Here is a 23208-nt window from a genome sequence, read left to right on the forward strand (position 1 = left end):
AAAAATCCAATCGCGCACAGTTACGAGTGTACGTGGGAGTTACAGCCCACGAACGCAGAAGAAGAAGAAGAAGATTGGTCGATATTGATAGACAAAGCACATGGTCCAACACACGGCAGACATAAACATAAAAATAAAAACTGTTATTTACATATATTGTTTTATCCTATGACTTTTTTCCCCATGGTTCATTCATCATCTTGACATAACGTTTTAGCGAAATGTTACCGTGGGTTTATTCAAAACAAGAAAACATGTACACGATCACCTTTACAGCTCGCAGGTTGAAGAGTGGCGCATTTGACCGACCTATTCAGTCTCCTCGTCAAGTGACATTCTGTCAGCTACAAAAGAGTGCATTGACGAATGGACTGCAGACCATAATTATACACAGACATCATGCTTAGAAACAGTTGCATCTGTATAACAAACGCAGCATGTTTTGCCAGTGTTTCATTTTAAATCAAAGTATTCTTAACAAGATGAACCAGAGAAGTTCACCCTATAGTTTGCTTTTCAACTGACTCAACCGAACTGCCCAAATTAATATTCACCGACCCGCACAGAGAGAGAGAGAGAGAGAGAGAGAGAGAGAGAGAGAGAGAGAGAGAGAGAGAGAGAGAGAGAGAGAGAGAGAGGGAGAGAGAGGGAGAGAGAGAGAGAGAGAGAGAGAGAGAGAGAGAGAGAGAGAGAGAGAGAGAGAATCCTTCCTTTCATCCAGGCTAGCCGAAACTGTCCAATGACGCATGACGTAATATGTAGCCGAGACCTGCAAATTATGCACGTTCTTCTTCTGAAACAACATGTGACGTCACAATCTACAGGCACAGGCCGAACACAATTGTTGTGGCCTTCACTTTCCCCCCTCTGGCAATATGGATTTGAAGCCACCATGAGATTGGTTTTGTCTTGCCTTGCCCTCTTGTCATCATACTGCGCTTTGGTGCACGGTGAGTGTTGTCGGTACATTACGGGCAGGTAAACAGGCGTCAAAAGCAACAATCGAGTGGTGTGGATTGGAACAGCACCGTATTGAGGGATCGCTGAATCATCTGCCCGATCCCAGGGACGAGTAAAACATCCGCCGGGCTAGTAGCAACCGCCTGGCCCGACTGGCTAGTACAAATTCTGGTCAAATGCAAAACTGTCGGTTTTACTATCGAGTTTTAAAGCCATATAAATACCATGTTGTAGTAAAACATTAAACGAGGCTTCTGTAAATTTCACCGCTGTGTTAATTGTGTACAGACATCTAACATTCATCATTTGTTGTGTGGTATGTACCGGGCCAGCAACATTTACGACGGGCTAGTGACTTTCTTGAAGTTACTCGCCCGGCAGGTGGGTTACAATTGTAAAATGGTGCCATCCCTTGTAGTATCTTACCGTTCATCAAAACGGTTGTAAAAGGGCACACAGCCGCCATATAATTGGCATGTGAATCAGCTGTCACTAGACGTGAGATATGACATTCATCAAATGTTTTTTGGTATGATACATATAGCTTTAGGTAAGGCGTCTGCCGGGTGGCAACCAAAACAAACTCATGACTGAATGCTTCCCCGCCAATTTTCTAGAAAGAGAAAATCATGCCAAGTTCTTGCAAGTGAAGCAGATTTGGGATGAAATTCGGTAGATTATACCCAGAAATTCGATCAATAAGAAAACGCACCGAGTGGGAACGTATACGTTTGAATGAGAACAAAAACTCATGGCCGTGAAGCAGATTCCTATGTCAAAAAAATACAATAAAGTCTTATTTAAAAACTATAGTCGGTTTGAAAGACTTGCAGCAATGTTCAACTTTATCAATCGAAAAAACTAGACATTGTTAAAGACTTTGGTGCACAGTCTTCTTGATCTGACAGTATTGTGTGAACTTTTCTTATAAACTTTCTTCCATGAAGTGTACGTATTTTTCTAGCAATATGCATGTCTCCTGTTTTGAGCAAACACCGTTTTCGTGGTGCACGTAAAAATAAAACATGCAAAAAATACACACCGGCCATAATTATTACTCTTTATGACAAGACTAACAACCATGCAACACAAAATAATATCCCCCATCATGCTAAAGGGAGATAATCAATGAAACACAAGCCTTATGATCAGTCAAGTTCATTTTTACTGGACTGATAAATCAACATAGGTAAAGGTTTTGGCATAAAGTGGGCACGGATTGGCGGAAGATAAGCATGGCTAAGGGGGGGTAACTGCTTTATTGTGAAATTCCATCCCTCCAAAAGCTGGGCCTGGTTTAACTGGCAACAACGCGTCTGAGATCCACTGCAAACCTTCATTTTACCCTGAGTCAGCATGGTCGGGGTGTGAAACCATTACCATGTGCTTGCTTTCCGGCACCCATGCTGCTGTTTTGCGGGGCTTTGCTACCAGCCCCAGGCCTCAGATCTGGAGGGAGCAGGGTCCCGAACCGGCCACGGGATATCCCATCCCGTGGTTACGCTTGCCACATCCCGTGGTTCGCTTGGGCTCACCTGTGGACCCTGCGTAAGTCCAGTAACAATCTACCAAAATACAGCAGAATGCAGTGTCCCCCTCTGCCATGCTTATCTCCCGCCAACAGTACCAGGTGACAAGAAATGCAACAAATAATAGTTTAAAACTTGCGAAATATGCAGACTCCTAGACATAGCCTACCGTGCCTTCATAAACATAAATTCCCTGCATATTTGGCAGGTATGTGTACAACAACGTTAACATCTCTAGCATCTGTTGACAAATGTGTAAAATACTGCTTACAACTAAGTACGTCAAACACATTTTCGACTTATTTCATCAAGCAATTTATTTTTATTTTTTTGGGACCCAAAATTCAATGGTTAATGAAAAAAGGTGGGGATGGAGGGTGGTTTTTTTTCCTTCAGCTTCTGTTGTCTGTTGATCTCGGAAATGTAGATCGAATGGAATAGAACGCCAACTGAATAGCGATAAGCCGTTTGAGAATGACTTGTTTGCTTAAGCCCTTCTCAAACGGCTCACTTGCAGGTTGCTTTCGCTTTATCATAAACTCATTTATAGCTAAGGCCGAAATGTATTTATTTGAATACATTTCAACTTCACAAACATTCTTGTAACCTACAAATCGATGCTCGGGAAAATATGCAAGCAATTCAGAACTCGGGGTGTGCAACCTTTAAATTTGTACGTGAGATGAAATTAATGAAATAATATGTTTTCAGTCGTTGGTCAAGATGACGTGGTATTCACGTGCCCACAAGAATGGGTGCTGAACGCGTCAGTGACGCTATACTGCGAAGTGAAGAAAAGCAGCATCACTGCAAAATGCGATACTGCTCCAAACAGTACGGTGTTCACACAAGATGAAGTAACTGGTCGGTGTACGGTGGGCTCAGCAGACTACCACACCTGCAGCTTTGACAACCCGTCTTCAACCAGCTGTGGATGTCGTCAGAACGCGACGCATTACACGTTTGTCTATCACATCAGCGAGGTCGGAGAATATGACGGGGGTGACTGGAATTGTGACAAGGGGTGCAACCCTTCCTTTGGATTGCACAATCCTCTGACAAAGTACATCAATCCTGCCTGCAGGGGGGTTAACGTTACAGGTAGGAGTCAACATCAGATTAATGCATGTATACGTTTTGTTTGCGTGTACATTGTATGTCGAATGATATTATTAACTGATATTATTAGTTATCGTTAGACTTGACTGTGGTATCCACGTGTATCAGTCTCAATGTCGAGAAAGCTGAAATCATATCAGATCGAGGTGTGAGCAACACATTCCGCACCCAAATAAAACCATTCATTCCGTTCACTGTACTCTCTGTATCACCTTACGTATCAAAGATTTCACAGGGATCACGTGACCGCCGCTCAAAATCAACTGGACACACGAAATACGCACGCTAGCTAAACAAAATAACCTGAATAGCTTGCATATTTTCCCGAGGTTCGATTTTAGTTAGTATGTTCCCAATTGTTGGTGAACTTCCATACCCAACCGTAGCACTTACCTGTTAACAAAGAATCCTTCTATTTATCATCCTTCTTTATCATGTATTATCGGTATGAAAATATCTCAAGTCGATTACAGTATTAGCTTCGCTGGGATCACAATGGGCAAAACTTTAGAACTTGTACATGCGAGAAGGAAGCCAGATCAATGATCTACTCCGAACAGGTTATTTTGTTTAGCTAGCGTGCGTATTTCGTGTGCCATGATATTCCTATTCATCCTGAACTCAGGTCAAAATGAGTTCGGCTCATTCTCTCCCTGACATGACAGGATGCCTTGAGTTTCCTTGTCTGGCAAGGAAACCGACTTTTTTTGTTTACATATTTAGAGCTTTTTGTAATGTATTATTGATATAAGCAGATTTGCGATCGTCGATAATGATTTTTCATGGTGTTGTGTAATTTTTAAATTACAAAGGAATTGATTTGTAAGACAGTTTCAAGGGAGCTATTTTTGTCGCGGATGTATTTACTGTGGAAACAACTCTAAATATGGGAAAAGTGTCACGTGATAATCAACCGTTTGGTTTCGGCGTTCGCTGAAGCAGACGATTTTTTTTGTAGTGATGCAACCATATATTACGGTCTCCTTCCGGTCCCAAAATGTCGACTTGTTTTGACCTTAGAACGATGTCTTTATCATAACTGTGAGGAACAGAACGGAAATCACTGTCGAAGTCGGCCAATCTGCAATCATTTTCGTCTCGCGAACACTGATCTCAAATTTAGATCAGTGCTCGCGAAAAACATATGGGAGATAACTCTGTATTCCTATTTTTGATAGATTCGCGTAGGACTGTCGCCTCCGGTCAGGGAGAGAATAAGCCGAACTCATTTTGACCTGAGTTCAGGATGATTCCTATTATGTAATGCAGGTGTCGATCGCATGAGCGGTCACAAACGGGACTTTTTTCTTTGTATAACGTGTCGTTATATTTCACATCAGCCCTATGTCGTTATAATTCACATCAGCCCTATGTCGTTATAATTCACATCTGCCCTATGTCGTTATAATTCACATCAGCCCTATAATAATAATACGATAATAATAATACGAATATAACGCGCACATATCTCACCAACAGGCGACTCAAGGCGCACATGCACTCGTTCACACACACGGAGACTTAAAGTCACTAACACACACACACCATCAACCATTAAAATATGTACAGTTATTCAGGGTGGGATGGGGTGGGCAGTGTACAATGCATGGATTATTTGGAAATATGTCGTTATAATTCACATCTGCCCTATGTCAATATAATTCACATCAGCCCTATGTCGTTATAATTCACATCAGCCCTATGTCGTTATAATTCACATCAGCCCTATGTCGTTATAATTCACATCAGCCCTATGTCGTTATAATTCACATCAGCCCTATGTCAATATAATTCACATCAGCCCTATGCCGTTATAGTTCACATCAGCCCTATGTCGTTATAATTCACATCAGCCCTATGTCGTTATAATTCACATCAGCCCTATGTCGTTATAATTCACATCAGCCCTATGTCGTTATAATTCACATCAGCCCTATGTCAATATAATTCACATCAGCCCTATGTCGTTATAATTCACATCAGCCCTATGTCGTTATAATTCACATCAGCCCTATGTCAATATAATTCACATCAGCCCTATGCCGTTATAGTTCACATCAGCCCTATGTCGTTATAATTCACATCAGCCCTATGTCGTTATAATTCACATCAGCCCTATGTCGTTATAATTCACATCAGCCCTTTGTCAATATCATTCATATCAGCCCTATGTCGTTATAATTCACATCAGCCCTATGTCAATATAATTTACATCAGCCCTATGTCGTTATAATTCACAACAGCCCTATGTCAATATAATTCACATTAGCCCTATGTCAATATAATTCACATGAGCCCTATGCCAATATAATTCACATCAGCCCTAACTTCATTTGCACATCACCGCCCCTCTCATCACAAACGCACGACAATGTTGGGCTGTCACTCCTTAAGCACACTTCGTGACACACGTGTAGAACGCACGATAAAAGCAAATAACGTCCACAGTTTTTGCAATTTGTCCATTAAAAACTGTCAGACCATTTGGTTTCCCCTTTTACCTGTTACGAAGTTATCGTTGTTTGTCCTGTTATTTCAATCAACATGATTTTGTGCCCAACTGCTTTTGTACTAACATACACAGCATTCTTGCGGAAGGATATCTATGCACCCGTTGTGCCGTTGCATGAAAACGTCGCCACTAGCAGACGGTTTGTTTCTCATCTGCTCGCTCGTGTTACGAAGTTGTTTCGGCCATTCGTTGCTGCCAGTTCACGAAATAACTTTAATTATACATAATTTGGATGCTCACAGTGTCTTAAAGATCATTATGAACACATTGTTGATGGATTTGAAGTCAGTTCAGTTTTTGACTCCCATGACCCATTCTGGTACCCAGCTCCAGAGAACAACCCAAAGAGCGATGACCCAAAGAGCGATGACCCAAAGAGCGAGGACCCAAAGAGCGAGGACCCAAAGAGCGAGGACCCTAAGAGCGCAGACGACAACAGCGTGATGATCACAGTGATCTCCTTGGGCGTGGTGGTGGCGGTCACCATCGGGGCTGTTCTGGCGTTCTGGTACTATCGCCGCAAGGTCAAAGGAGCAACCCAAGGTCAGTCTGACAAGGCCGGAGCTGGTGCTGTTGGTGCTCGTGCCTTCGGGAATCTGGAGGCAGCAACGACCTCGGAAAACAACGCTGTGAGCACGGCTGCCACGTGGCAGTCAGCTGACACCAAGGCGTCCTCCCCACTCTTCGACAACAGCTCTGTGTCCGACGCCGGCTCTGTGGCCGACGCGTCCGACCTGCCGGACGACAACACGGTGGACGGGTCTAATGCCGACAGTGAGCTGCCGTAGTCTTGTGTCAACATTGGAACAAGGAGTACGATGATTTGATGTTGTGTTGACATTGACTCCAATGACTGGCAGCTGCCGTAGTCCTGTGTATGAAAACCAGCACTGCCTGAAAATGTAAGGAAAAGCAATTAAAGGCGTTGTTTCACTAAATGAGACTCAGCACACAGTTATCGTCTCGCGCATACATTTCTTCACATGTATCTTTATATATTTTGCACCTACGCTCAGAGCAGGCATTTTTATATGTAGTAACGTGCATGTTAGGTCCATTACACTCCACCCTTACCTGTCATTGTGCCTCTCAAAATCCTTTCATGACAGAACTTTGACTTACAAAATTAGGGTGTGTGCTTCGGAAAAGAACTCTCACACTTAGTGTTTATAAGCTATCTCATCAGAGGTACTTGCAACTAAAAGCCCAATGGATACACTTCCCTCTGATATGTATTTCAGTAGATTGTGGCTTACAAAACGTCTTTTATGAGATTTGACATTATCCAGAAAAATGAAAATGACGTGACGTAACAATTTCTGAAATGCAAGGCCTCCTGGTGCCGCTATGTGTTGCACGCAAACAATCTTTTTACTTGCTGTTTAACACCTTCCAATTACTTAATAGTTCACTCAAAAATATTTAGTCTGCTGCCTTCGGTTCAACTGATATGACCGAATTTTGCAACAAAGTGTTTTTCTCTGAAGTGCATTTTTAGAAAACACTGGGCTACTTTGCCTTAAAATTGCGTATAGCTGCTGCCACTTTTGGGTACCAAGAAAGGTTGTTTCAGAGACTATATGCATTTGTCTGTCAAATGAAACCAAATTTGCTCGGGAATACCTCCCGTGCCTTAAAATCGGCCTTGGAGCCATGTTTATTAATCGTCTGTATGCTGTTTGACACCTATAGTTGGAAACTTGGTACAGACATATTTAAGAGCATTTGCTTGAAATCTTTGTCCCCGATTTTGGATAGGGCTATTTGATGACGTCATATTTGACCGTTTGCAAACTCTCACGGCAACAGGTGGTGTGTTTTTTTTTATCAATTTGTTTGAAATGTTCATTACATGATCTTTGACTAAGTTCGGACTATGGGATTGTATTTAAAAATTCGCTAATGAAAAATGCACTAAAAAACAGCAGATTTTATCGATTTCTGACAAATTGATATTTCAATCACAAAGGTGACATCATTGTATTTTGTATTACCTCCTGTATCAGAAAAATTATTGTTTGTTGAGTTGAATTGAAAAATAGGCTTAAATGAAGAAAACCGTTAAATAGCAACTTTTTTTATTTTAAACAAATACAAATTATTGGAAAGAGCTTTCCTCTTCTAAAGCTCCACATTTGTAAACAATTTCTTGTTATATGTTTCTTGAAAAGTCCCGAATGAGCCAAAACATGAGTGTTTCGTCTAACCAGACAGTACAGGTATGAGTTCAAGGGTAGGGTGGATGGTGGCGAGAGAGGTGAAGGGACAGGGAATGTTTACAGTGCCGTGTACCGTGCGCCGGTCTGTGAGCAGTGCCCGCCAATGTTGAGCTCAGGCACAGTCGCGGTAGACGCGCCTTAGTTCTATGTAGTAAAATGTAGTGCGCTATTCTGGCCATCAGGCCAACTCTCGACTTCATCTCTAAGGCAGACTGATACCAAGAGGTGTCAGTTACACCCACCTTCAGACTCAGCATTTTCAAACGCTCGATTCAAGCCTTAATAAGGCGAGTATGACGCATTTTTAGTGACGTAATGTGTAGTGTCTTGATGTTCCCAGATTGCTTGCAATTTACAGAGAATCCTTCCCAAAAAAATTTAAAAAGAGAGAAGAAACAAGTCACGTAATGCGAAATTACTACATTTAGTCAAGCTGTGGAACTCACAGAATGAAACTGAACGCACTGCATTTTTTCACAATGACCGTAGTCCGGAGTGAAACTGACGAGCCTGTTCAGCGCGGTAGTGGTTTTGCTGTGCTGCAAAAACACGCTTTTCTGTACCTCTCTTCGTTTTAACTTTCTGAGCGTGTTTTTAATCCAAACATATCATATTTATATGTTTTTAGAATCAGGAACCGACAAGAAATAAGATGAAATTGTTTTTAAATCGATTTCGAAAATTTAATTTTGATCATAATTTTTATATTTTTAATTTTCAGAGCTTGTTTTTAATCCAAATATAACATATTTATATGTTTTTGGAATCAGGAAATTATGTAGAATAAGATGAACGTAACTTTGGATCGTTTTATATAAAAAAACCAAACATTTATTACAATTTTCAGATTGTTAATGACCAAAGTCATTAATTAATTTTTAAGCCACCAAGCTGAAATGCAATACCGAAGTCCGGCCTTCGTCGAAGATTGCTTTACAAAAATTTCAATCAATTTGATTGAAAAATGAGGGTGTGACAGTGCCGCCTCAACGTTCACGAAAAGCCGGATATGACGTCATCAAAGACATTTATCAAAAAAATGAAAAAAATGTTCGGGGATTTCATACCCAGGAACTCTCATGTCAAATTTCATAAAGATCGGTCCAGTAGTTTAGTCTGAATCGCTCTACACACACACACACACACACACACGCACACACGCACACACACACGCACATACACCACGACCCTCGTTTCGATTCCCCCTCGATGTTAAAATATTTAGTCAAAACTTGACTAAATATAAACAAGTCGCGTAAGGCGAAAATACAATATTTAGTCAAGTAGCTGTCGAACTCACAGAATGAAACTGAACGCAATGCCATTTTTCAGCAAGACCGTATACTCGTAGCATCGTCAGTCCACCGCTCATGGCAAAGGCAGTGAAATTGACAAGAAGAGCGGGGTAGTAGTTGCGCTAAGAAGGATAGCACGCTTTTCTGTACCTCTCTTTGTTTTAACTTTCTGAGCGTGTTTTTAATCCAAACATATCATATCTATATGTTTTTGGAATCAGGAACCGACAAGGCATAAGATGAAAGTGTTTTTAAATTGATTTCGACAATTTAATTTTGATAATAATTTTTATATATTTAATTTTCAGAGCTTGTTTTTAATCCGAATAGAACATATTTATATGTTTTTGGAATCAGCAAATGATGGAGAATAAGATAAACGTAAATTTGGATCGTTTTATACATTTTTATTTATTTTTTACAATTTTCCGATTTTTAATGACCAAAGTCATTAATTAATTTTTAAGCCACCAAGCTGAAATGCAATACCGAAGTCCGGGCTTAGTCGAAAATTACTTGACCAAAATTTCAACCAATTTGGTTGAAAAATGAGGGCGTGACAGTGCCGCCTCAACTTTCACGAAAAGCCGGATATGACGTCATCAAAGACATATATCGAAAAAATGAAAAAAACGTTCGGGGATTTCATACCCAGGAACTCTCATGTCAAATTTCATACAGATCGGTCCAGTAGTTTAGTCTGAATCGCTCTACAGACACACACACACACACACACACACACACACACACACACACACACACACACACACACACACACACACACACACACACACACACACACACACACGCACATACACCACGACCCTCGTTTCGATTCCCCCTCGATGTTAAAATATTTAGTCAAAACTTGACTAAATATAACAAGTCGCGTAAGGCGAAAATACAACATTTAGTCAAAACTTGACTAAATGAAAAAAATTAGGAGGCAAATCCAATCGAAATGTGATGTGAAAGTCTGTCTGGTAATTCAGCCCGAAGTCGACTACGCGAAGACTTCGCGAAGGGTTTTGAGTCACTTGAGAAAATGTGACTCTATGTAATCGGTCAGTGTTAGTCTGTCCGGCCGGCCGTCCGGCCGGCCGGCCGGCCGGCCGTCCGTAGACACCACCTTAACGTTGGACTTTTCTCGGAAACTATCAAAGCGATCGGGCTCATATTTTGTTTAGTCGTGACCTCCAATGACCTCTACACTTTAACGATGGTTTCGTTGACCTTTGACCTTTTTCAAGGTCACAGGTTAGCGTCAAAGGAAAAATTAGACATTTTATATCTTTGACAAAGTTCATCGGATGTGATTGAAACTTTGTAGGATTATTCTTTACATCAAAGTATTTACATCTGTAGCCTTTTACGAACGTTATCAGAAAAACAAGGGAGATAACTAGCCTTTTCTGTTCGGCAACACACAACTTAACGTTGGGCTTTTCTCGGAAACTATAAAAGTGACCGGGCTCAAATTTTATGTGAACGTGACTCCCAGTGACCTCTACACTTTGACGTCTGCTTTGGTGACCTTTGACCTTTTTCAAGGTCACAGGTATGCTTCAGGTATGCATTGTGTTGTGAATAGCAATTTCTTCCTGTCCATCTGATGCCTCATATAATATTCAGAACTGCGAAAGTGACTCGATCGAGCGTTTGCTCTTCTTGTTTGTTAACGGAAACTCAGAAACGTTACGTGCGGCCAGCTTCGCGATGTACACTTCTCGTAGTCGACGTCGCCCAGTTAAGGACAGGCCTAATTATGTGTGGTTCTCCGAGCGTACTCGTTGATTGGGAGGGTATGTCGTTTTCTCCTCCCAAACGGTGCCGTTTACAGAGAGATCTACTGCATTTTTCTATTCCTTCGAGAAATGAAACATCTGTAAATGTAAAAAATGTGAGTATCCCAGTGGGGCACACTTTCTAAAGGAAATAGGGTTTCTTGGCTAACGTTCACAGGATTTTCTCTGTTGTTTTCCTCACTATCCAGCGACCAAGTTATCGGCGCACCAAAAGTTTAGGTCTCGACTGTCGCTGTAACCAAACCCTTGTGTTTTGGGTCAGGGTGTCCGGCAAATTTATACGAACTTGAAATATAATTTCCACACAGCCTGGGCTGGCTGACACTGCTTGTGACCTATTTTCAGAATGTTTCGTAATTGTGTAATGACGTCATGTGACGTCAAATGACTCTTTCCTTGCAAAGCTATGAAATGGCTGCTAGCAACAATGGCAATGCTACGATTCTTGCTTTTGGCAAGCATGTGACTGTGAGCCATTTTGTGAGGCAGAACGGATTGCATTGTATAATAATATCACTGGCTTTGTTGTGAGTTCACTCCAGCGTGCAAAATCGATTCTACATCAGGACATGAGCAGGCAGGAAAAAAATGATTGCAACACAGCTTCTTGGTGTTTTCATCCCGAGCTTTATTGTCTTGATTGGTAAGTGCCACGCTGTTTTTACCATCTGTTTGTGACGTTTGAGACTCATACACAAACAAAAATGATTCATGTTGCATTTTAAATAGCTAATTTAAATCCAGCACTCTCAAACTTCCAGAAGTTTGGCCGAAACGTAGGTTATGTCAACATACAACAACAAATTAATGAAGTCTCTAGCTATTCACGACTTGCAGGATCACGTGACCAAGCATAATAAACAGACCCCAGGTTGAAGGTTTGTTGGGGAACCCAAGGTGACAATAAACTTCTGGTTAAAAACACGCTGACGATACACATGGAAATTTCACTACAACATGGAATGCTTCTCAGGACTGATATCAGCACACAGAAGCCCTGTTCGCCGTAACCAAGTTGCAGCAACTCACTTTGCGAAAGTAAATCCTCAGTAAAAAAATTCTCACATGCTACACCGCATCGGAAACATACTTTACCCTTTCGAATGTCCTATATTTTTTCCCCGCAGAGACGGGGAGAGATTCACAATCACTTTTCAGCTGTGCAAAAAAAAAGTGAAGCGATTACGTCCCTTTGTTTAAAAAACATGATATAATGGTGAAGTTGACGCGAGTGACGAAACTTTTCTTAAGGCTGGAGTTCACACCTGAGGCCATATTTCAAAGTGGTTAGGCAGTTTTAAAGGTTTGTTTTTATGTTAGTTCAGTGTTTTGTTTATCAGAAAAAAACAAAATGAATAGAGCTTGTCGCGCAAAATTTTGAGATAGCGACTGAAGTTTGAGCATAGGTATGAGATTTTTTCACGCAAACCCTACTGAAGAAATTGTGATATTGTATTGTGAACATGTTAACAAAAAAACAATCGGATGATCAGAAATTGAAGAAGAGAAATAGGGAAGCAAAATAGAACATCAAACATAGTGATTTTACAGGTGAATTTGGAAAAAAACCCTTATGTATCCATTTTTGAAGCCCAATTTGAAGCATGGAACACAGTCAAACATAAATTAAAAGTGTTAAAGTGGTTACAGTGTTCAGAAATAGTGTTAAATAACAAGTTGAGTTATCCCTCTTCACAAATTTTAAGAGAAATACACCTCTTGTCGCGCAAAATTTTGAACTGTGATGCTTTTACTACCCCCACCCCCTACTCATTTTTCAGAAAAGAGTGCATATTATCTTCCAAATAGACAAGCAAGGTAGTCAGGTGATCAAAACTTCAGAACAAAAATAGGGAAGCAAAATAGAACATGCAACATAGTGATTTAACTGGTGAATTCAGAAAAAACACACTTTTTTACTCATTTTATTAGCTGAATTTAAAGCTTGGAAGACAGAAATAAATAAATTAAAAGTGCAAAACTGGTTACAGTGTTCAGAAATAGTGTTAGATACCAAGTTGAGTTATCCCTCTTCATCACAGTTAAAAGAAACGCACCTCTTGTCGCGCAAAATCTTGAACTGTGATGCTTTTACTACCCCTACCCCCTACCCATTCTTCAGAAAAGAGTGCATATTATCTTCCAAATAGAAAGGCAAGGTAATCAGATGATCAAAAACTTCAGAACAGAAATAGGGAAGCAAAAAAAACACCCAACAGAGTGATTTAGCTGTTGAATTCAGAAAAAAACCCACTTGTTTACTCATTTTATAAGCTGAATTTAAAGCTTGGATGACAGAAAAAAATAAATTAAAAGTGCTAAAGTGGTTACAGTGTTCAGAAATAGTGTTAGATACCAAGTTGAGTTATCCCTCTTCATCACAGTTAAAAGAAACGCACCTCTTGTTGCGCAAAATCTTGAACTGTGATACTTTTACTACCCCTACCCCCTACCCATTCTTCAGAAAAGAGTGCATATTATCTTCCAAATAGAAAGGCAAGGTAATCAGATGATCAAAAACTTCAGAACAGAAATAGGGAAGCAAAAAAGAACACCCAACAGAGTGATTTAACTGTTGAATTCAGAAAAAACACACTTGTTTACTCATTTTGTAAGCTGAATTCAAAACTTGGATGACAGAAAAAAATAAATTAACAGTGCTAAAGTGGTTACAGTGTTCAGAAATAGTGTTAGATACCAAGTTTAGTTACCCCTCTTCATCACAGTTAAAAGAAACACACCTCTTGTCGCGCAAAATCTTGAACTGTGATGCTTTTACTTCCCCCACCCCCTACCCATTTTTCAGAAAAGAGTGCATATTGTCTTCCAAATAGAAAAGCAAGGTAGTCAGATGATCAAAAACTTCAGAAATGAAATAGGGAAGCAAAATAGAACATCCAACATAGTAATTTAACTGTTGAATTTAGAAAAAAAAAACACTTTTTTACTCATTTTATTAGCAGAGATTAAAGCTTGGAAGACAGAAAAATAATTAAAATTGCTAATGTGGTTACAGTGTTCAGAAATAGTGTTAGATACCAAGTTCAGTTATCCCTCTTCATCACAGTTAAAAGAAACACACCTCTTGTCACGCAAAATCTTGAACTTTGATGCTTTTACTACCCCCACCCCCTACCTATTTTTCAGAAAAGAGTGCATATTATCTTACAAATAGGAAAGCAAGGTAATCAGATGATCAAAAACTTAAGATACATAGGGAAGCAAAATAGAATATCCAACATAGTGATTTAACTGTTGAACTAAAAAAACATTTTTTTTTCTCATTTTTTGAAGCTTAATTAGAAGTTTGGAATTCCTCCGAAAGCGGCGTATGGCTGCCTAAATGGCAGGGTAAAAACGGTCATACACGTAAAAATCCACTCGTGCTAAAAACATGAGTGAACATGGGAGTCTAAGCCCATGAACGTAGGAGGAGAAGAAGAAGAAGAAGTTTGGAAGACAGAAAAAATAAATTAAAAGTGCTAAAGTGGTTACAGTGGTTACAGTGTTCAGAAATAGTGTTAGATACCAAGTTGAGTTGTCGCTCTTTTATCACAGTTAAAAGAAACACACCTCTTGTCGCGCACAATCTTGAACTGTGATCCTTTTACTACCCCCGCCCCCTACCCATTTGAACACAAAAGAGTGTATATTCTCTTCCAATTAGAAAAATAAGTAATTTGCAACTGGACATTTTTAAAATACATATTTTCTGTCAGTCCAAGGATTGCTTAGTCCATTAAAAACAAACAGCCTAGGATTTAGCGCACCCATTTTAAGAAAAAGTTAACATGATAATTGATATATATATATATATATATCAGACTTTTTTTATGCAATTACTACTGAAGATTCCAGACCAGGTAAAACAATCATTTTATATTCTTTGTCACATTTTTTACTTTTTTTTTAATAAATTTATCTATAGCGAGTCTTGTCTCTTTGTGTCATTTAGTTATTTTGAAGAATTCTATCCTGGCAAAACAAATTAAAAATCCCTACCTACCTACCCTATTTTGTTTACCCATGTTATTAGAAACAGACAATTTATTTTTTATTGGCCTAAAGATCTTGAAACATTTGTTTTAATAGAGAAATAACAAGTACAGCCTTTAGCTGTGTCACTCGAATTTCTTTGTCAGGCTGAAACTTAGCTGTTGCGTTGAAGTCTGCTGTGTGTGTCTGGGTCCAAAGCAACTTTCACATTCTCATCTACACATTCTCATCTACACACTCACGTTACTCACACAATTATACAATTCTACCCACAGAGGCGTTCGGGGATGGGGGTCTCGCACTCGGGCGAATCACACCACAAAATACAAACTATAACGTACACAGATTTTTCTATTGAACCAAAAGGCAAATTAAATCATGAATAAATCAATCAAGCAAAACTTCCACACAATGACACATTCACTCTCGGTTCACACTGCGCTCTGGGCATGCACACTTGGCAGCACGTATACGTTCCGACGCCGTTTGTCTTCCTGCAAGTCCAGCACAGGCACACGATTGTCCAAGAATCACAATAATCCTCGTGAATGTCACAGCAGGCATAGTAAGGTTACGTAGAAAAGTCCAAAAGGGTGCGTTAATGGTGGTAATCCGGCACACACACACACACACACACACACACTGACACTGACACACACACACACACACTCCGGTTTGGTAAGTTACCTGATAAATAATGTAGCCTGTAGATTTAACGGGGAGACTGATCAGACAGGAAGAGTAATACTTTCACATTTCCGATGTTCAGCGATAAACTTGTTTTCTTCGAGAGTTCGATTTTCGTGCGATTCTGGCGCGTTGTCACCAAGAACGTTAAAAAAACCAGGATATCATCATGATGCCTCTCTACAAAAACCAGGTCTAGGAACTCTTCATCTAAAGTCAGTCAGTATTAACCTCCTCAACACAATCCTCATCTTGTCCCATAGTGATTTCTGCCGCCAAAGAACATGTGGTTCTCAACTCAAAAGACCGATTTGTCGTCTTCCGGCATTGCGAAATTCAGATCTACCCCAACTTCGTGCATTGATCTGAGCAATAAAATGTAGATGCGATAATCTGCAAACATCTCTTCAACACAATCTGCATCTTGTCCCATCGTGATTTCTGTCGGCAAAGAACATGTGGTTCTCAACTCACAAGACCAATTTGTCATCTTCCAGTGTGAAATTCTGATCTGTAGCCCCAAGTACGTGCAATAAAATGTAGAAGCGATAATCTGAAAAAATCTGTTCGCGTGTACGCTGCCACGTTGTCATCAGTCCAATGTCTTTTATCCAGGGCAGGGACGAACACACTTTTTCATCAGCAGTTTGTTATGTTTATCCGCAGACTGCTTTCCATTACTTGTCTGTTTTAGATTGACTCGTATGGTTCTTCAGCCAGGCAAGAAGTGCTTGTTTACAGTGACACGTTCTCACGCATGACATGTCGTAAATGCAAGTTCTAACGATTGTTTTTTATTGCACTGATAGAGAATGTCGATAGTTGTAAACTTCTGACATTTCCTAATGTTTATTTCATTATTTTGCATACGGATATGGCTAATAAGTGGATAATCTGTTACGACACGAAACGCGTTCTAAATCCGGGAAGGGAGGCTACTCCAGCGTACTGTCAGGTGTGTTCTAATACCTTAACTCTTGTCAAAATAACACCGGAAGTTTGTTTTCCCCCAATAATTTGAATAAAGGGGAAAGCCGAGACTATTGAATAACGGCGGCCACCATGCGCTTAGTCCCAAACCCTACTGCACGTCGTGAATTGACAAATCGAAAGTTCTCCACACTTCGATGGTTTTTTGTCTTCTCTCAAGGGTCTTGCACATTCTGGCTGTCTTTTGATAGGTTAACTATGATGGCCCTGGCACACAGCGCTACGTCCTTACCACGACTATGCCGATCACGCCGATCTGAAAACGTTATCAAATCGGGGAATATCGCCGTCAAAATCCAGAGCGTGGCCAATCGTGGGCCAAACGTGGCAGGATCTCCATGAGCGTGGTTTGGTCGGTGTGGGGTCTGCTAGGTCGGGAAGCGGCACGCTCTCCCTACGCTTAATTTTAACGGCACAAAACAAGCGTAGCCGGGTCGCGGCGCAGTACAGACTTGATGTAGTTTTATTTGTTCTTGCCATGTGCAGGATTTTGACGGCGATTATTCCCCACCTTCGAACTGAGATGAAGGGACCTGAAGGTAGTTTTATCACGACCACAGAGATCTCACCACGATGCTACCACGTTGCTTGTACGATAATGGTGTTCCCGCTGCGTTCTTTATAAGACTTTGCCACGCTTTCTGTGGGCTACGACCCGAATTTTGCGCAAGCGTGGGGAGAGCGTACAGCTTTCCGACCCCACCCCGATCAAACCACGCTCATGGAGATCCTCCCACGTTTGGCCCACGATTGGCCACGCTCTCGGACAATTGTACAACTTGGGACGAAGCGGCGTCTGTGTGTAATTGGGGTGTAAGGTTACCTTTTCTTTCTACGGTTACCCCCCTGGTCGACGGGGGCTGCTGTTATCGATCTCACCTGTTCTAACAACTTCTCACGCAAAAATCATGATGTCGACAAATATAGGAAACAGATTACACAACAACGTTTATCAAATAGCTTTAAACTAAAAAAAAACCTCGTTTTCATGCGAAGAGTATCAAAACAGTTGGAATAAAATTTGGTTTGTTATGCTCAATTAATACCCATGAGTTTTCATAACACGTCCACTGGCCTATGTGTCGGTAGGGGAGGAAGTTGGAAGTGGCTAAACGGCCTCTCTCTCTCTCTCTCTCTCTCTCTCTCTCTCTCTCTCTCTCTATCTCTCTCCCTATCTCTCTCTCCCCTCTCTCTCTCTCTGTCTCTCTTCCCCTCTCTCTCCCTCTCTCTCTCTCTCTATCTGTCTCTCTCTCACATACACGCACACGCACACACACACACACACACTCGACTCACACACACACACAAACCCGCACACACACACACACACCCGCACGCATACACACAAACACACACACATACACACACGCTCACACCATCATATTCACACACTGTCATATTCACGTGAGAGAAAACGTTCCGATGTGCGGGTAGGACAGTTATTTACATTTAGCTGAGCGACGTTGATATGATCAGCCAGACTCGTCCCGTGCACTGTGTGTGTGTGTGTGTGTGTGTTTATGGGAGAGAGAAATGACCGATCTGTCCTTCTATTTGAGAATTTAAGGTTGTTGTTGTGGTATATGTCCTCTCTTTGTCAGTCAGTGCTCTCTCTCTCTCTCTCCTTTTGCATGGTCACTGTCGTCATTAGTATAGTTCATCTCTCTCTCTCTCTCTCTCTCTCTCTCTCTCTCTCTCTCTCTCTCTCTCTCTCTCTCTCTCTCTCTCTCTCTCTCTCTCTCTCTCTCTTTCTCTCTCTCACTCTTTCTCTCTCTCAGTCTCACTCTCTCTTTCTCTCACACACACTCTCTCACTCATTTTCTTTTTCTCTCTCTCACTCTCACTCAAGTTTCTTTTTCTCTCTCACTCTCTCTCTCTCGCTCTCTCTCTCTCTCACTTTCTTTCACTCTCTCCGGCTCTGTCTCGCTCACTCTCTCTCTCTCTCACACACACTCTCTCACTCTCTCTCTTTCGTTCTCTCTCTCACTCTCTCTCTCTCTCTTATTTGACCCCATTTAGGGTCAGCACATGTGTTGTGTGTGTGTATATTTTACCCTAGCTAAATGCAACCGGTTTCTTACAGAATCACAAGTGTGCCCACGTCATAATACGTGGTCATGCAGTAATGGTGGTTGTATCTGGATCGACTGGCGCTGTGACGGAGAGGCTCACTGTGATGGCAGCGATGAACAAAACTGTGGTATGTACACTTAGTTTGTGATGCTGGTGTTAATGCCCGTCTCACAATATCCTTGCGATTATGAAAATATTGTATTCGGGAAAAAGGAGAAGAATGGACAGGAACAATATTGAAATTGAGAAGCCTTACGAATCGGTCCGAGTGCCTTGCGAATGGTTGTGAGTGTTTGCGAATTTCTGCCGATCATTGCGAATGCATACGAATCCATTTACGAATTTCTTGCAAAATGTATTATTTGCAAGATATTCTTAATGATTTTGGGGCATTTTTAAGCTATTGCAGTCACTCGCAAGCGTTCGTAAGGCTTTCGAAACATTCTTATGGATTGCCAACAAATTCGTGAGCCATTCGCATTATTATTATAAATTCGCAAGATTGCAAGATGTTCGCATCATTCGTTAGGACAAGTCAAGTCCAAACGAATGGTTGCGTATGCCTTCCAAACGCTACGAATGCATTGCGATGATTACGAATGGCTTGCGGATACTGGTAAGTATGTTGCTGAAAAGTGAAAAATATGCCTTCCTTGCGAATTTAAGGAGCATGTTGCTAATGTTCACAACAACAGAGGAATGGTGGCAAATACTTTAGAACATTTACGAATGTCTTGCGACCATGTCCAAATCATTGCGATTTATTGGCGAATTCTACTCCCAAGGGAAATTCGGCACTGTGTGAGAACAGCATTATGTTCGCAACAACAGAAGCATATCTTGCGACCATATCCCGATCATTTCGATTTATTGGCGAATTCGGATTTGTGTTAGGGCAGCATAAGGCATTGGGTTAATTGAGATTGGGTTCACTGTGTGTGTGAGTGTCTGTGTGAGTGTGTGTGAGTGTGTGTGTGTGTGTGTTTGTGTGTGTGCGCGTGTGTGTGTGTGTGTGTGTGTGTATGAGTGTGTGTATGTATGTGTGTGTATGTGTGTGTGTGTGTGTGAGAGAGAGAGAGAGAGAGAGAGAGAGAGAGAGAGAGAGAGAGAGAGAGAGAGTGAGAGAGAGAGAGAGAGAGAGAGAATAGTGGAGGGGATTCGCAAGGCTTGACTTACGGTACAACCGTATTTTATCCTCTTTTAATTTGATTTTTGGATAATTGCTATTTTCCTTCCCTAATTATTTTTAGCGGATTGGAATTGTTCATTGTCGTGGTGGAAGTGCGGGAATGACATGCAGTGTATCTGGAAACTCGATCGCTGTGACGGAGACGTGGACTGCGCCGATGGAAGTGACGAAAAAAACTGTGGTATGTCGCAAACAGAGAGACAAGACAAGACAATACAAGACAAATTCTTTCTTTACGTGGCAAAAACAACCAGGTAATTGTTTACACGCAGTTCTCGCCCTCGAGACGGACTAATCTTCTGATTATCTGTTATATGTTACCAACAACAACAACAACAAACAAACAAACAAACAAACAAACAAAAACATCATTATTATTGCACAATGAAATACTTTGAAAAAAAAAAGAAGTAAATGGGGGGGGGGGGGGGGGGGGGGGGTGTGCAGGTACACTAAGCACACAAAGTTAAGGATATATTTTCAGTCCAGATGTTAAACAGCAGGTTTTGTTGTAAGAAACACACGTGTATTTGAAGATCTGCCTTTCCTCTGCTAAAAATATTGTGTTTCTTGGATTTGAGCAATAAGTGGGAATGACGTCACAGGTACTTGACCACGCCTTCCGTCAAAAATGACGTCTTTTGACAGCTTGTTTCACTTTCAACCGTCGAAACGGCGACTTAAACTGAACAATGTTGAAATGTTAAGACACCAGCCAGTTTTTATTTGTGTCTTACCCAACATATCATACACATTATGGCTTCAATCCGCCGTGCGGTCAAGCTGATCTAGCGTGTGAAAAAGAGCGACCTCATTCCAGGAAGACGGCACGAAATCCTGGTTTTTGATGGTGCTTTTTGCTGGGCAGCTGCAGTTGGTATGTAATAAATTCAAAACTTCACATAGCAGACTCTCCAAATTTTACAGAGAGATGACAAAGACTCTTATTCTCACCCTTATTCAGTACTTAGATCAAACAGAACCCGAGAATGGACGTTGTAACGGTTTTCCGTTCAATTTTATAAACGTCCGTATAACGTCCTAGTTTGTACGGAATGGGGCCATTACATGTGTGCCAAGTTTCAGAAACATTTTTTGACGGGCTCAAAAGTTATATCCATTTGACAAGAGGTAAAAACAAAATACTGACTCAGCTGTCTTTCGCGCAAATCTTTTAAGTACACTATTTTTAATATTGTGTCTCGGCATCCAATAGGCAGATGGGGTGAACAACTTGCTCAGTAGCTTTTGCAGAAAAGAACTGTTCACTTGTTTTGAGAATGGTTGTGCTGTGAAACAAAGAAGTAAAGAAGACAAAGAATCAAAAAGACAGAAAAATGAAGACATGACGTCTTATCATTCCAAAAAATATGACGTCAGATGGAGGCATCACTGGGTTTTTCTCATCGTCGCCTCAAGGAAAACAATACACAGTCTAACATTTGCGGTTATAAATCCGAAAATTGTAATGCTGCAGAATGGAGCTGTGGAGATCGACTTCGCCAGAGTCTGTAAGAGAATTGTCTCGAGGTCATAACGGGCCGCCTACTGTTCAGAGAATCGTTATCTGTCCGTTATGACACAGAGATAACGCCTTTTTGGTTGTCCTCTGATTCGTAAATCTTGAACACCAATCTCCGGGGACAGTCACGCAAACTAAGAAAATAGAAGAATTTAGGGCTCTTCCAATTATTCTCTATCATGCACACAGACAAACCACACGTAGTCACAGACAAACCACACGTAGTCACACACAAACCACACGTAGTCACAGACAAACCACACGTAGTCACAGACAAACCACACGTAGTCACACACAAACCACACGTAGTCACAGACAAACCACACGTAGTCACACACAAACCACACGTAGTCACAGACAAATCACACGTAGTCACAGACAAACCACACGTAGTCACAGACAAACCACACGTAGTCACAGACAAACCACACGTAGTCACAGACAAACCACACGTAGTCACAGACAAACCACACGTAGTCACACACAAACCACACGTAGTCACAGACAAACCACACGTAGTCACAGACAAACCACACGTAGTCACACACAAACCACACGTAGTCACAGACAAACCACACGTAGTCACAGACAAACCACACGTAGTCACAGACAAACCACACGTAGTCACAGACAAACCACACGTAGTCACAGACAAACCACACGTAGTCACACACAAACCGATGCATTAACTCACGCGCTTGCACACTATAACACCACAAACACATTTCAAAAACAACAGAACTAATAGCTAATCTTTAATAAACGAAATAAGTCACCGACCTTTGCCCAATTAAAGGCACGATCCCTTGCAAAGTATGCACAGTTGCGTGCATGTCACATTTGCTGCTGAGACGTTACAAAATTGAAACGGAAAACCTTAACAACGTCCATTCTCGGGTTCTGTTTGCTCTAAGTACTAGATGAGAGAGTGAGGATGAGGGTCTTTGTCATCTTTCTGTGAAATTTGGAGAGTCTGCCCTGTGAAGTTTTAAATTTACCCATCAAAAACACCATCAAAAACACCATCAAAAACACCATCAAAAACACCATCAAAAACACCATCAAAAACACCATCAAAAACACCATCAAAAACACCATCAAAAACACCATCAAAAAACACCATCAAAAACACCATCAAAACCAGGATTTCATGCCGTGTTTCAGCATTGTGGTCGCTCTCTTTCACACGCTAGATCAGCTTGACTGCGCGGCGGACTTAAAGGCATATGTACTCGATGACTATACACGCTAATTGCTTTACCAACAGCTGGAGACATGCTAAATTAAGTTCCCTGCAAAATATTGTGGTCTA

At 41.1% G+C, this 23208-nt stretch overlaps 1 protein-coding gene across 4 annotated transcripts in view; it reads left to right on the forward strand.

The window, feature by feature from the left end:
• Positions 1-810: 810 nt before the first annotated feature.
• Positions 811-23208, forward strand: part of LOC138972490 (probable maltase-glucoamylase 2) — a 66804-nt gene continuing 44406 nt past the window's right edge. For all 4 annotated transcript variants that reach the window (XM_070345118.1, XM_070345120.1, XM_070345119.1 and 1 more), the window contains exons 1-4: positions 811-950; positions 3201-3590; positions 19196-19312; positions 20436-20555. In XM_070345118.1, the coding sequence (XP_070201219.1) occupies positions 893-950; positions 3201-3590; positions 19196-19312; positions 20436-20555 (685 nt within the window). In that variant the 5' untranslated portion in view covers positions 811-892. The remainder of the gene's footprint in view (positions 951-3200; positions 3591-19195; positions 19313-20435; positions 20556-23208) is intronic.

The sequence above is a fragment of the Littorina saxatilis genome, linkage group LG8 (assembly GCF_037325665.1).
Source record: "Littorina saxatilis isolate snail1 linkage group LG8, US_GU_Lsax_2.0, whole genome shotgun sequence".
NCBI classification, from domain to species: domain Eukaryota; kingdom Metazoa; phylum Mollusca; class Gastropoda; order Littorinimorpha; family Littorinidae; genus Littorina; species Littorina saxatilis.